This window comes from Juglans microcarpa x Juglans regia, chromosome 6S, assembly GCF_004785595.1.
Source record: "Juglans microcarpa x Juglans regia isolate MS1-56 chromosome 6S, Jm3101_v1.0, whole genome shotgun sequence".
Lineage (NCBI taxonomy): Eukaryota > Viridiplantae > Streptophyta > Magnoliopsida > Fagales > Juglandaceae > Juglans > Juglans microcarpa x Juglans regia.
The window spans coordinates 21,307,228-21,324,103 of record NC_054605.1 but is presented as its reverse complement, the minus strand read 5'-3'; the positions used below and the strand labels follow the sequence as shown (position 1 = coordinate 21,324,103).

Here is a 16,876-nt window from a genome sequence, read left to right as displayed (position 1 = left end):
CAAAATAAATTTAATAAATTATATAAAACTTCGTTTAAATTTATTTTAAAATTGGCTACGATACTTTTTTATAAAAAAATAAATGGACATGTATCAGAAAAGCAAGCCTTCGCCACTAGCTATCCTAAAAAGAGAGAATTAATATGTACTTAATTGTGTAAAATGTGAGTCATTTCCAGCCGTAAGAGATTTGGAATAGAATAATGAGAGAGAGAGAGGGAGAGAGAGCTATATATGTTAGCTATAGGCTATGAAGAAATGCACATACGTTATTTCCAATTAATATTACAAGCTGCATTAATACCAATCTTTACTTTTCAATAAGGGAAGAGGTACGACAAATCCTTCGTTCATAATCGTAGGGGCAGCATTAAAACGCCGCGTTGAGGAGGCAGCTGGCTTTAATAAAGGCCACTTTTAACACTTTTTTTTTATAAACCAAGCAAGCTTAAATTAAGCGGCGTCGGGAAACTAATGATTAAGAGGAGTTTCGAAACCGAATACCATTGGACTGTTGGAGGAATAATCGTTTCTTCCATCATCTCCTCTTTGATATATAGCAGACCAACGCCGAATGAATGCGGTCGTACCCCAAACCAGACAAAATGGTATTCAAAATTCAGTCCTTTATATAGGCCGGGGTATCAAACTTACGTTGGTTGCTACGTACGGTACGTTTTATATCATTTTGTTACGTATAATTGTATAGTACGTAAGTATTATACAGTCATTTTAAAAAAGAATAATATTTATTATTAAAAAATTATTTTTTTATGTGAATTTCGTATTTTTATTTTTTTTTAAATGATTGCATGGTACTCGCACATTCACAACTGTAACTATAAAAAAAAATGAATAATCCAGAATTTTATTTATGGAAGCTATATATTATAGAGGTAGTACTGCTCGTTAAAGAGAAGGTACTCGACATGCATGTTCCCGGCCAAGTTCTGATCCAGATGTCAACCAGAAGAAAAACCAAATCATTGTGGGATATAATTGAGAGTTTACAGACACTGTTTTGATGCAGTATTCTGGTGCCTTAGTTGTTGTTGTGTTTGTGTATGTACTTTCATGTATTTTTGCAGGTCTAGTGCAGGCTTTGCTGCATGCTCAAGGGTTTTTATTTAATTATGCTTTTTGATCGGTTCTTTGCAGCTAGGGTATGCAATATGGTCGCGGATTTTTTAGTCCGGAGTGGTGAGGAAGGAGATGGTAGAATGTAAGAAGAGTATGACTTGCTTCCTAAAGAGTTGAAGGGTCTTTTGTGTTTAGAGAGGTTGGATTTGCCTTATATTGGTCGGTAATCTTTAGAGGACTTTTAGTTTGTCATGTTTTTATTGTTTTGTTGTTTCGGTGTTTTGGATCGGGGTAGTGGTTTGATTTGTTTGTTATACGGTATTCTTCCACTTTAAATGAGGGTTTATTTTCAATAAAATTTAGTGGTTTTATTTAAAAGAAAAAAAATGTATACATACGAATGGATGACGCTTATGTGGTGTTTGATCCGGTACTAATTTTGAGGAGATGCTACAGCTTTGTTGTGTGGCTGGCTAGCTAGCTAGCTGTTTTATTTGGTAATCTGTGGAGAAAATCATCAAGTTTTGTGCTTTATGGCACAAATTGAAAAAGTAGTGATGATATATATGTATAATACACATATGCATGTATGTATTGAAAACTGGATAATAGTAACGAAGATTTTGGCAACCCCACATATCAGTTATCAGGTAGAAGGCCGTGTTTGATAAGGATCCAAAGAGTAGGGACAACCTGCACATGATATGATCTCAGCCTACCCATCAATCCTCTTTGTTGTAATCGTTGTTGTTTTGGTTTGGTTTTCTTTGTGTTTTGTTTTTTTGTTTTTTGGCCTGCTTTTTGTTAACTGTGTTAATTTAATTTAACAAGAGATTAAATTTTAAAAATGTATTAAATTTAGGTTTTTCTGTAAAAATACGTTCGTATATCTTTATATATATAAAGTGGCTATCAAACTATAAATTTTGTCTTAACGGTTTTTGAAATTTTCCTGTTAAAATTAACGCTGTTCCGCCTACTAAAAATGCCTGCAGCCAATAATAATATATTAACAATGACAGCCAGCTTGTTTTGTTTTGATATCCGGCCCCATGCATTAATTGAGGTTTTAGGGATCAGTACGTAGTCATGTAAATATTATTATTATTATTATTATTATTATTATTATTATAATATGCCCAACAAGCCTGTGAGATCAATTTTTAATATTGATATGCATAAACATTAACAATCCTATATACTTAATTAATAATGCTCAAGTTATGAAGAATAATAATAATAATAAAATATAGAACTATATATCATGCATATATTGTCAATATTTATGCGATGTACGTACAATATTTGATTTGTTTATTACTTTGTTGAGTTTAGATTTTTTTTAATATTTTTTTTATTTACCTTATATTTTTTTTCAGATAAATAAGCTACTGATTTTTTTATTTTTTATTTTTAAATCAATATATCAAGTGCACTCCAAAACTAACGCATTCGAGACCATTCTCTATTGTGTGTGTATATATATATATATATATATGATTATTGAAACTTGTGATAATCAGCTAGCTAGAGTTAATTAGCATGCAACGACGTCGATATATATTTTAAATGCATAATATGTGCATGCATTGTGCGGAATCCGACCAGAGGTTCAATATTGTAATTATTTTAGTCAAAGGCAGAATGCATACTGATATCAGGCCTTGCATGTTTGAAAGTGATAGTGTCCATGCATGCTTAGCTAGCTAGCTGTTGATGATTACTACGTGGGGACTGCTTGTCCATAAATAATCATCGTAAGTAAAAACAATTAGTATTGCTGATCTTTTGTACATCAATTAAGCACTCATACTGGAATTGATCAAGATTCAAAACCTTTTTTTTTTTTTTTAACGTTAATATATCCAAAAAGAAAAATATGGATTTTCGGCATATCACAGATATTGTAGATAAATAATTACTGTTTTAGTTTACTGCTTTACTGTAAATAGTAAATAGTTAGTTGATGTAACTAGCTAGTTACTAAAAGTCTTCGGTTCAAGTTAGTTACCTCTACTTTCCTTTAGTGTACTAGTATAAATAGCAATTCTCATGCGTAAACTGATAAGTTGAATACAACAATGGAATTCTTTTTCTCTTAGTATTTCGAGAATGTTCTTGATCTGGATTTGCGCCTTCACGGCATAGATTGAACCAGTTAATCGGGTAAGAATCCGACCCATAAAGTAAGAAATTAGATCTTCCTAAGTCCTCATGAGGAGGATCTAGATTAATCTACATGACTGCTTTTCTCGACCATTAGATTGAGTTAAAATTATTAATGTTGACCCCGCATGACAATCATAAGGGAAGAGCATGCTTGTCTGGGGGTCCTCTCTCTCTCTCTCTCTCTCTCTCTCTCTCATGCAATTTTGTTAGGGCATACAGCCCTAACTGTACGTGGGATATAGTGACTATTTTAATTAAAAGGGAATAGCTAGCTAGCTTTTGATCATTTTCCTTTTTGCATGCATTTCCCTAATTTCTTGTAGTGCATAATAGATCAATATATAGATATGTTCAGCAAATTATGAACATCTTACCTAACAGCTTGGCGACATGCATGATCGATATGAAAATTGGTGAAGGACAAATTAAATAATTTGCAAAGGATCCAATTATGACAGGGCAATAAAACATGAGTCTGATATCTATGGTTTTACTCCAGCTCTTGAATCTAGACAGACCACTAGCCTAAGCCTCATGTCTGGCCACCGGCATGCATTATATAATATTGTACGTTAAAACCACTTTTGGAGGCTTGAATTTAATTTGGGTACCCAAAAATAATTCCCAAAAATAATCTAAAACGAATTAAACCCCTCGACTTTTTGATCTTGCTGCAAGCTAAAATCAATTAAAGACCACCTCCTCGTGAAAAGCCAAAATACATGTGAGCTAGGATCCGGGCCGGAAAGCTGAACTAATAATTCACGAGAGAGAGAGAGAGAGAGAGAGGGTGTTTTGACGTATTCATGTCATTGTATATTGGTTCGTTTAAATGTTAAAAATATCTCAAATTATTTATGAATAGCAATTATTTATAAATAATATTAAAGTAGTTTTAGCATAATTTAGTTCCCAAACATACTCATTGCTCCAATCAGCATGCATGAAAATGTTTTTTTGCTAATGGTCATTTTTTGTGTTTTTGCTGCTTGTAGTTCATGTTTCTGTTTCTTCCTATACATATGTGTTCAAGCACCAAAATATCTTAAGTTTCCGGTGTATTTTCTAATCTATGTTCATAAATCATTGTTTTTCTTTTTGGTTTATGAAAAAATTTCATTTTTTTTTTTTTTTTGGCTTGGAAGTTAGAAGTTGTTCTAGCTGGCAAATAAGAAAAAAGAAGAAGTTGAATTTGTGTCTGAAGCAGAAATACTTTCAGCTTTGTGGCTTCTGTCGGTTGATAGCAAAGGCCTTGAGAGGAAGCAGCTTATTGTTTTAAGAATTTTTTGGTTGTTCATTTAATGGCTAAAGTGTGTTTCAGTTTCTGAAGAACAATTCCTTCAGCCATTAATTTTAAATCCCTTCAGCCATAAAGCTTTTAATTTAGAAAAAAAAAAAAAAAAGGAAAACAAAATATATTATTAAATTTATAATATTTTATTATTATTTTAACTAATAGATGAATAATCCAATGTAAGAATAAGCTTTGATTGGAATAATCAAATGCAAAACATGTCATATTATATAAATATTATATTTATATTTGTATAATCCAATGTTAATGCTCTAACGTACTGAATTGATTAACTTGCTCATGCACCCTGACGGCCCAGCTAAAAATGAATCTGGCTCCGCTGCATGCAAATTGCAAATTAAACATGGCTTGATTGAGTACGTACTATATATACGCGCATCGACCCAGCTAGGTACTGTTAATTCGTCGTGTTTGCTTCTTTCCTTGTTTTGATCTCCTCTGTTTACTTGTTTTGTTGTGGTCTCTGGCATAAGGTCAGGCCCTGACTACTCTTGTTCTTAGTGTTTCTGGAGCAATATTTGGAGCTAATTAAGCGGGCGGCCTGCACATGCATAGTTCGCTTTATATTTTCCTGACGAAAAATTTGTAGGTTAATGAGGCCAATCTAGTACTTAGATTAATCATATCCCTATCTAGCTAGCTCACTCCACAGTACGGACGCGTACGTATATGTAGGAGATTTTCCACACACCACATAAAACTCTAACGTTTTTACAATTGCGACGATCGACTTACATTATTTTCATGTTGGTATACATTAAAAAGAAACAGACATAGATATATAACGTAAGATCAATATTGAACAAAATATTAGATAATTTTTTACTGCCGGCAGATCAGTATACCCTAGCTAGCTAGCTACAGCGTCATTCATTAAAGATTAATAATCTTTCAATTTATTTTTCAGTTAAGAGAATCTAGCTAGTTGTTGACCCATTATAACTTAACTCCTCTCTTTGATTCTTGCCGACTATCAATTTGGTAAGCCATCATCATGTGTCTCTACATGATTGATCATGATGTTCCAATCTCCTTCGATCACCCTTATATAAGAATTCCATCCATTTATTCAACTCGAAACTTAAAAAATGCATTATAAACTCTACTAGAGTTTAGACAGATGGCTGAAAGACAGTTGAACGTTGTTGATTTGAGTGCATTAATTGACCAAATGGGAGATGAACAGAAAACATTGAAATTATAATAAACAACAATTAAAAGAATTATAAAAATAAAAAGCTTAAAAGAAGAAGACAGAAAAACAAATTAAAGCAATATATATATATATATATATATATATATATATATATATACACCTAGCTAGCTCCGATTTCCTGCCGGCCGTCTTGCTTTGAAATTTCCAAAATAAATGAAAGGCAAGAACAAGTTTCGGTCGATCAGTTTAACAACTAGATAGATCTAGCTAGCAGCTAGCCAATTGGAAGCTAATTAGCTGCATCATCGTAATGATCAACAACAACTAATTGAAATTGACCGACGTTCGTTAATATATATATATATTGCTTAACCATGTAAACTGAATATGTCTAATGATTAATAGCCATCTTATCGAGTCTATCGACCACGTCCCTTGATTCAACGAGTTTCAACGCCTAATTGATAAATATATTAATGTTTTTGTACCGTCTCGTACATATATATATATATTATATTATATAGCACTACTTATAAGGTCTACCTTATTTGAATGATCGATTCTTATTATAAACTCCCATATATATATGCTATAAATTAGAGCTTTTATTGGTTTAACGGTGTAGAAATTTCAACATGTTAGGTGCCTGACGATCGAGCTTTTTCAATTAATGTTTTATCAATTTGTTTCCTTTCCTCTCATCAGGTACACCATGCGTACCACGTCATCAACTACGTACGACGTCGAAGACCCACCAAATTTGAACGTGCATGCATGGCCTTTTGACACACTGTCTCATGTGTGGCCATGAAAACGCCAGCTTGCGAGCAGTAGTACTACTGCTCATGGGCCACGTGGGGCGGGGGAACCAATGAGCTTGCCTGCCATGTCCATTTTAGTGGTTAATGTGTTTAGGAGCCGTGAAAGCCGGTGGAAGGTGGCGTATGCTTACGTTGTACATGTGAATGGGATCGGGCAATACTCACGTGAGTGGCAGTGGCAGGTCCTGAAAGGTGTCTTTTTGTTTTGGTGGGGTACTTTTGGGCCGTGGGACAATGGCAACATTACAAGATCAGGAAGGGCTTGTGATTGTTGGTTGGTTGGTGAATTGGTAAATTATATAATTATTATATAAATAATATATATAAAATATAATTTTTAATTTTATTTTTCATTCGATCCCATCCAATATAATCCGAAATGAAAAAATCTTAGATGAAGACCAGACGGAAACTTTTCGATTCTTAAACATAGACGATCTCAATTTCGACCCAAGTTGTCAAAAGCAGCTAATCTCTATACGTAAAAACTTTGACTAGCATGTGTGTGCTGATCTCTATACGTTATTTGGGCCTATTAAAAAAAAAAAAAATAACTAGCTATCTACGTAACAATGATTTGATTGATGATTATTATAATTGGCTTCTATTTGGAACGTTACGAAGAAAAAAGAGCGCAAACAATAACAACCATCGATCGTTGTCCAATATGTCAAAAAAAAAAAAAAAAACATCGATCGCTGTCCAAGCGGGCGGGCACACGTGAAGGAGCAGTGCCACCTTAAGACCAAAGATTCCTTGCGCTAATTTGTGTTCACACCTACTTTGGGCTCCAAGATTCTTTCCCGAGTTCTTTTCACACCTGCGAAGCCAGCTTCTTTCTCTAGCTCGCAGCCGGCCGGCTTTGGTCTCAATTGAATGGCTTGACTAATTTTATCTTCACGTTCAAGGCTTAAAATTGATTTATCTAGGGCAAACTACTAAATACTATCTTTTGTTTGTTTTTAATTAGAAAAATAAAATTAAACCATGCACAGATTTGGTGTAGGTAATTTTTTTTTTTAAAGAGAAAGTATTTATAGTTTGGAAAGATAATTAAAATGGATCATTTCTATAAAACTATAATAATATGATTAGACAATCAATTCAAGTTGTCTACATCCATAGAAGCTTAGCTTTATAGGATTCTAATAAAAACCGTATAAATGATAAATTTGAAGGGAAATGATTTATGTAGTTTTAAAGTATGAAATTCTTGTGCACTCTATTCAAATAAGCGAGCAAGTCTGACCCACTTTTTAATAGTAAGCTCCATTTTTTATTGAAAAAATCTATTTACAACCGGCTAGGAAAACCGCAGGAGCATCTCGTCCCACGTGGCCGTTGCTTTAGGAAAAAAAAAAATTCATCTTAAATCGAAGAATAATGAATAGAAGAACTTCAAAACGTTGTTCCCTTCTATTCCAGCTATTTATGGAACTAAGTGGCCAGTTTCTTGCCCACTTCAAAACGATGTTCTCATTCTTGTTTGGTTGTCGAGAAAGTAGAAAGAACAAAGATGCTTATGGCACCTGCGAAGACAACTTCGACCTCAATTGTAAAACTGAAGAAGCCGTCCACAGCAACGATGATGACAACCATTCGTTTGAACATGGGCCTATTCGTTCACAACAACGATGACGTCCACCGAGTCCTTTCCCACCCTCCAGAACCCTGCCAATAAGAGGGAAACTTTTTGTGATGAGAAACTAAAGTCCATTTTCAATGGGAAAGACACAGTTGGGTTTCAAGAAATCACCAAGTTGCTGTTCATTCTGTAACACCCCGTATTTTAGTGTATTTTTACTGAAGGAATTATTTTTATGTAATTAAAATTTATTCTCTTATTGTAAATTGGTTGGATTTTTAGTGAGTTTATTTCTATGATTTTAATTTGGTGAAAATTATTTTTATGTACTTTCTTAATATTTATTTATTGTTATGCATTTAAATTGCTTTTAATATTTAAATTAATTACCGTGGGATTTAATTATTTCAATTTGACTTTACCATTACGTTTAAATTATTTTATTTAACTTGAGATTTTGAAATCGTTTCCGTTGGATCATTTTTGTGACCCAAGTTACGAGGATTGGACCTCATTTCTTTTCCCTCTATTTTTCTTTTCCTTTTCTTTTTCTTTTCTTCTTTTCTTTTCTTTTTCTTCTTCCTTATTTTTTTCTCCCCGTGCGCACGATTTCTCTCTCCTTCTCTCTCTCCACGTGTCCGTTTCTTCCCCACCAGCTGCGCCGCCGTCCGTCGGCGGTGGTCGACACCGCCCAGCCCATTAGACTCCCCAGCCGCCGGCAACCTCACCCCACCAATATCACCGCCGTTCGTGCCGCCGTTAGCCCCCATGAAGCCCACGAAACCTACGAAGCCGCGGCACACTTTCTGCCATTGCGCCGCCGTCGCACCGCCATTGGCCACCATCTTCCTACCACTTCATCCCCGGCCTCTTGGCAACCCATTGGACCCAACCCCAGCTCCGATCCATCACCGGTGAAGCCCCACCAAGTCCATCTCCGATTTGCACATTTTTGGCCTAAAACCACCCCTTGCGCCGCCACCCACGGCAAACCACCACCACCACTAGCTTCACCGACCTCCCTAGGCCCTACCCTATCAATCTTGGGTCTTCGTTTGTCCTCGTTGAAAAGTTGGTATTTGTGACCCACGGCCACAGTGTATTTTACACTGTGGTGTTGCTCAAACGTCGCATTTTTCAACTTCGTGATCCTCGAAAAATTGTTATATTGCACTGTAAGTATTTCTCCAAAGAACTTTCGTAATTTAAATGTATTTTTACACTAACCCATTTCACTGTGTTTTTGGCATGCCGGACTGAGTCCGAGGAGTTCGGGAGTCGGATGGATTTGTGATTGGAGTTGTTTGGTTGATTTGGTTGAATTGGATATTGGTTGTTGATGGGTTGGTTGGATTTGTTGGTATTGTTCATTGATGGATGTTAGATATTGTGTTGGTACATGTGCATTTCATTATTTCATGCATGATCATGTTTGTAAAAGAAAACTGGGTTTTCGTGTATTGCATTCATGTTCATGTGCTTTGAAAAGCTATGATTTTATGTGATAATATTTTTGGTGCGTGTGTATCACGACCCCAAGCCGAGATGGGGCATTAACTCGGTGGAGCTCCTCTGGTTACTCGGGAGCGGAATATACTGAGTAACGTCCCCTGGATTGTCGTCGGGCGACAATGGGATCGGACGAGATGGTCTCGTGCCGACTCCGTGGTCCTTCTGCTGGCGGGGACTAGAGGATGTCTGGCCACGTACGCGCTGGGCGCGGAACTGGGCATCGCTCGTTGCATAGTGTGGGTGCTTGGCCATGTACGCGCTGGGCGCGGAACTGAGCACCGCTGCGAAGCCAGGACGTGCAGATGGTCCATAGGGGAGGCCATGGTGCATATGGAAATAATGCATGGTGCATTTGGAATTAATGCACTATTTTCTGAGAAAATAGTGCGAGTTGATTTTTGGGTAAATCATTTTCTGGAAAAATGTTTTACGGATAATTTGGACCAAAATGGAATTTTGGTGTGTGTTGGGAAATTATCATTTTCGGGAAAAATGATGTTTTGTGAAAAATGCATATTTTCATGTGCATGCATGTTAGTTGCATTTAATGCATTTTATATTACGTTGTTGTTTGGGTTATACTTACCTGCGAGACCATTTTGTGGTAACGCAGATTTTGATGCTGATGAGGAGGAGGAGGGCGAGCCTGAGGAGACGGCTCCGCCTGAGGAGTGATCTGGGATCACTCGTTTGTATATCTAAAATTATTGTAAATTATTTTATGGATGACTGTATAACTGCTATTTAAATCTTTACTGATGTTTGATTGTAAATAAATTTTGGTACTTAGTTGACTATCCGCTGCGTTATTTTATTTGTACACTGTTGCATGTACACACATTGGCACTTCGTTGGGATGTGTGACCGTGTTGTCACCATCCTGGCGTTTCGATCCCTGCGTATTTATATAAGGGGGATTGGGGGCGCCACACATCCATTTTGTGAGGACTGATTGATGTTTGAGCTTATGTGAACCTTTGTTGTTGCAGTGGTCTGCTACTCGACCAAAGAAGAAGAAAAATAAAAAATGTTGTTTGCTTTAAAGTGTGGTCTGCCACACCGAAGGAAGAAGAAAAATTTGTAAACCTTTGTTGCCGCAGTGGTCTGCTACTCGACCGAAGAAGAAGAAAAATAAAAAATGTTGTTTGCTTCAAAGTGTGGTCTACTACATCGAAGGAAGAAGAAAAATCTGAAACTTTACTTTGCTCTGTCATTTTCTTTGCATTTGCCTTTTTACTTTTTGTTATTTTTTTTTCCTTTCACATAAGATTTGCTGCGTACAACCGGTTGCATCCTGTTTATGAATGCCGGTTGCCCGTAGCAAAATTGTTTTTTTTTTAAAAGAGAGTATGTGATATTTGCATATCCACTACTATATCTAACATTACTCAAATTTGACATCTAAACCCGACACGTTATGGTAGCTGTTATATGAAAATATTACATTGTAGTTCACTAAGTCTTACATTAACATTTATCTATTGGGAAATATGGATGCATGTGGGGGTTCATTTGCATTCATAAAGTCATTGTACTAACTAATACTATCGATTTGTACGGTTATCAAAAGTCCATTTCTTAGATTTATAATTTGGTCCAAATTAAATGCTTGGCTCGCAATTTTAGACTATATACTAGAAAAAAGGAAAACATTAAAAAACAAAGCAAACAAAATTAAATTCACCAAAGATATAAGCTAGCTCAAGCAAACCATGGCCACGAACAAATTAATAAACCCTATTGAAATTCAATGGGCCGCTTAAAGTACAGCCGAAACTAAGCCGCCAATGCAGATATAAACATATCGATCATAACCATGCACCGACGGCTCTAGCTAGCTAGCTAGCTCGCTGAGTCGCTCCCAACGTGGAAGTCATCGACATAAAGCTTTAATTTTCTGTTGGAACCAATCCGAAAATGAATCGCGATGAGGTCAAACTCAACCCACTGTCCCCCCTCATCTGCCACGTAGGAAAACATGTCATCCCATGTGGCAAGAAGTTTGGTCTGACTCTTTCACCCCCATTTATATCCTTTTCCCATTAACTTTATCCCCACACTTTATATGATCACCACCCCCTTTCGGTCCTTCCCCCTCCTTCTCTCTCTCTCTCTCTAGATCTATTTATTTATGTATAACCCCCACACCTCCATATCCAAAACCTTGCTCTCTCCACCACAAAGGAAATTCGGAAAACAAATTATTTATAAGGGAGAAAAGGAGATTAAGAAAGATGGGGAATTGTTTGCGGCATCACGAGTCTTCTATGCAATGGGGCGGTGAGGACTGGGGATCGCCGGCAAAGGATCAAGGGCTTTGTGCTATAAATAAGTGCGGCGACAAAATGGGCGGCAAGGCCATGGAGATGGAAGAGGAGGGACTTTTCGGACATGGCAGAGTCTTCACTTCTTCTTCGTCTGCAACAACAGCAGCAAGCACTACTCCTACTACCGAGGTGAAGATCAAGATCACAAGGAAGCAGCTGGAGGAGTTGCTGGGTAGAGTGGACTTAAAAGAATTGTCGGTGCATCAGGTTTTGGCGCAGCTGATGAACGTTAGCGATCGATATGAGACGCATCAGCGGTCGTGGAGGCCTGCCCTGCAGAGTATTCCCGAAGTTAACTGAGAATTAATGTAAATTAAAGGTAGATATATATAAAGCCATGAGTACGTACGTACGTACGTGCGTGATGATGAAAAATGATATGTTTGAAGACTACTCTTTCTTGGTCTGATCTATTCCTCTGAATTAGCTAGGATATTGCGTTAGCTAGGTCAGTGTCATGTAGTGCCGTTCTTGTTTTGTAAACAGTAGATATGGGGGAATAGGGTCAGATCGAAGGGGCACTTCCATGGATTTTGTTCAATCGTGTAAATACCACACCCCCTTTTTTGAGGCTGAGGTAAAGTTATTTGTTTTCCCTTCTTTTTCGCTCCAGCGATGAATCTCTCTCACGAGATAATTAATCTGATAAATTATATTTTTATCGTAAAATATAATTAAATTACGTAAATTTATAAATTTATTTTTATAAATTTTTTATAATTATAATTTATATCCCTTCCCTTTGAATATGCCATTAACAAGCCATGATGAGAAAGCTAGGCAAGCGACAAAGGTGAGGTCCTAATTAAGAAATGTTGTCTTTTGATAATTCACTTTGATTTAAGATTTATATGTTTCACTTCTTTCATCTTACAAGCTTTAACTCCTCAAATATTTTTTGAGTTATTTAGTTTAATATTTAAAAAAAAAAAAAAACTCGAGACTGATCATCCAACGTATAACTTCGTCAACCAGAGTGCTAATTAGTCCACTTCTTCGTTACAATAAATTACGAGATATTATATGATCATTATTTATTTATTTATTATTGATCATAAGTTCTATAACAATCATTTAAAAAAAATAAAGGAAAAAAATGAAAACATTTTGCTGGAAGCAGTGATTTCCAAGATAATATTATTGATATCTCACTGTAGTCAACCAATAACATGTAAGATTAGAAATTAATTGCACCATATATTATTAAAAGACATTCGGTAAATACTAAATTCGATCAAATCTCAAAGAACACTAGGTAATGTGAACACTTAGACATGTGATCATGATGTGAATTTGTTCGATGGACACATCTACCGACATGGAATGATGCATTCTCGAAAATGAATTCATAGTACCGTTGCATTTTTCTTAACATATATAGTATTATAAATGACACCATGTATATATATATATATATGTGCATGATTGTTGTATTTATTACTTTCATCGACGATGTTCTTAACTTCAAAAACAAAACAAAAAAAAAAAGAGGAACTATATCAGAGAGAGAGACTGCCGACAAGACATGTTGCAAGAATTAAACCGATATGACAAAAGTCTAGTTGATTTAATATGTACGTGTGTATATATATATATATATATATATAAAGACGTGATCTCTATCTTAAGAATATAATTTCACATAATCTCAAAATATAAATTCTGAACTTGAAATCTGACTTTGTAGTACTCGGTTCGTTTATTTTCACAATTATTCTTATTTTATCTCATCTAATTATTATAATTTTTTTAAAATTTTCACATAAAATAAAATAAATAATTTAATTTTTTTAAATCTCAAAATTAAAATAATATTAAAAATATATATTCTAGTAATATTTTATTCAATTTTTAACTGTTATTTCAACTCATCGTTCTCATTTTATTTGCAAAACAAACGAGACACTTCATCTCATATCTATTATATATCAATACTTACTCACTGATCAGTTGAGAGACAACCCCAACCAAATGGGTCTAAAATTCAACCTCCCCTGTGACTTCAGTTTGGAGTTTAATTTCATACTTATCATTCACTTTGAAAGGAAATTAAGTTGGAAATCCGATCAAAGTCGACACATTTAGATTAAGAATTAATCTTATTACATTATTTTTTGTTTTAGTTTTCAATCCCCAAAATCAAATTTTACTCAATCGTTAGTATTGGTTTTCATAAGGGAAAAAAAAAAAAACATAAAAATAAAAATATCGTCACAAACCAAAAAACAAAAAACACATCTCGATCGCGATTTTTCACCTGTGATGATTTTTTTTTTTTTTTTGGGGGGGGGGGGGGGGGGGGGGTGGGGGTTGGTCAGTGAAATTGAATTGTATAATTAATTGTACAACAGTACAAGTATGACCAACTTAGATCTAAGTTTAATAATGGTCGCTAAGTATAAACGTTAGGATGCACAAATATATATATATATATATACACACACACGCGTACATATCTTCTTGTTTTTCTAATTTGACAATCTCCAAGATTAAATTTTTTTGGAGGTTTTTTTTTATTGGTTTTTTTGGAAGTTTTAAGATTAATATGTAGGCGGATTTGATTTTCGAATGTCTCACCTTGTCACATAATTAAAACGAGTGGAGGTGCTATTTTAGTAAGATAGTATTGGCCATTGACTCACTATAGCAATCGTAGCTGACCTATCTGGTCTTACATTAGAATGAAAATCCGGTCTAATATTATCTTATAAGTTGGGTTTTAAAAATTTATTAATTAAAAGATAATATGAAGAAAAATACTAATTTTTAGTGACGAGATCAGCTGGTTGAGATTAGGATATTATGTTGAAAGTGTCAACAATTGAATTTGTTTTTGACACTCATATATTTTGAACTTCGTTTTTGAGGAATATTATTCATTATTTTATCGTTTCAAAAAATAAAAAATAATTTTATAATTAATTAATATGAGATTTAAAAAAATGATTAAAAGACATGGGTTTTGGTTCTGTTTTTAGCAAAGTTTTGAATTCCGTTTCAGTGGTCATTCCGGTTGAGATATTGTGATAGAATATTTCAGTACTGATCTGTTTCGATGTATCGTTTTGAGATTATTGTTATATATAAATATATATATATATATATATATATAGAGAGAGAGAGAGAGAGAGAAATGATATTCTAAAATAACATTAATACAAGCCTTAACAAGCTTTACCAATTCGATCACATAGGGAATATAGGCCACTTAGCACTACTTACTATTGGGGTAGTAGTGTCAATCATTCACAATCAAGTCTCAATCTAAGGAAGCTGCTTATTTTTGACTAAGTTGAAGCCTAACCATAATAGATAGATAAATATTGCTTACATTACAAATTTGCATCGTAATTTGATTAATATGATCTAGAAAATTAGTATGCATTGTTGTTTTATGAAAATATATTAAGAGCACTAGATGACAAGTCTACAAAATTTCTCAAAAAAAAGAAAAAAAAGAAAAAGAAAAAGGAAAGAGCACTAGATGACAAGTTTATAAATATTCTTAAAAAGAAAAATTAAAGAAAATCTGTAAAGCTGTTTTTTAAAAAAAAAGAAAAAAAGAACGGTTGTCGAGAAGAAGAGAAGTAGAGGCCATTGCCTCAAACTTTGAAGTTAAGTTTAGAAAAAAGTAGAGCATTGCTTGTCGTCAGATGGCCCAAACCGCATTTCTAAATATTTCGAACCGAATAATTGTTCCGGCCGAAATATCAAAAATCTGGTTGGAATGGACCGGAATGGACTGGAACGGCCATAATTTGATCCGAAACAGAATAATCCATTATACTGTGTCGATTACTGTTTTGATACGAAAAATTCAGGCAATTTCGGATAGAATGAAACGAAATTAAAAACTTTGATTTTGAGTATGATATAAGTGCACTATATATATAAATTTTGTGCAAATCTTTTGAAAAAAATCATACCTTTAATAAAATTGAATTTTTTTCATAGTAAATCTCACATTTTTTTCACAACAAATTTACATGGGACTTGCAAGCTTTGAACTTGCATAAATAGGTTTTTAAATAAATATATATACAAACCTCTTTATTCAAACACTAAACACACACACATATTTAAACAAGTAAGCATATCATAGATAAATTAAAAGATTACAGGATACAGAGTTTGATGGGTTAGGAGCCCCCTACAATATTCCCAAAGCCAACAAATATAATACAAATGAAATGAAAAAAAAAGATTTTGAGCAAAAAAATTGGCTTCTACGCATTTCCCGTAATGGGGAGCCACTTGAAACGGTTTTTACATAATCTGATAAACAAACTATAAAGCTACGGCTTGAAGTCGCATTGGAAAGTTGTGTGCTGTATTTTGTTGATTTGAACTAGTTGAAAGAGAATTTTACTACCATTTTAACTTGATCATTGGTTAGGAAAAACATGAACATATAATAGTAGCAACTGAAAATTGTGTTGAATTACAGGTGAAATTTTACTAAAGTAGTCATTGGTTAGGAAAAGTGAGAATATTGATATTATGAAAATTTTCTGTATCCTCTTACAAAAAATGATGTGATGTGATACTACACTCTTGTTCATTGTGATGTGATGATATTGTCCATTAGAATTAAAATAATGTAAAAATGATAAAAAAAATTATAATGATATGTTTATTACTTTCTATCATCTTTTTATTATTTTTTTTATTTTTTTATTTATTTTTATTATTTTCTTTTATTTAATAATTAAAAAAATAACTATTAATAACGTATATTTTTTTAATTTCTTTAATGATTAAGGATATTAAAAAATACATAAAAAAAGTAATAAAAAAATAAAAATTTCAAATACATTATAAAATAATAAAAAAGTGATAACAAATAGTAAGTCTATTATTATCTTTATCAATAGCGTATATAGCATATTATTTAAACATAAAATTTAATTT

General features: G+C 34.1%; 1 protein-coding gene across 1 annotated transcript; it reads left to right on the top strand.

Annotated features, from left to right (window-relative positions):
• The first annotated feature begins 11,701 nt into the window (after positions 1 to 11,701).
• LOC121236903 lies at positions 11,702 to 12,575 on the top strand. The gene has a single exon (XM_041133412.1). It carries the CDS (start codon positions 11,873 to 11,875, stop codon positions 12,263 to 12,265), a length of 393 nt encoding a protein of 130 aa, XP_040989346.1. The 5' UTR covers positions 11,702 to 11,872; the 3' UTR covers positions 12,266 to 12,575.
• Positions 12,576 to 16,876: the final 4,301 nt, after the last annotated feature.

Excerpts from the sequence above, each read along its gene's own strand:
- LOC121236903 (XM_041133412.1), top strand. The coding sequence starts at position 11,873 with ATGGGGAATTGTTTGCGGCATCACGAGTCTTCTATGCAATGGGGCGGT.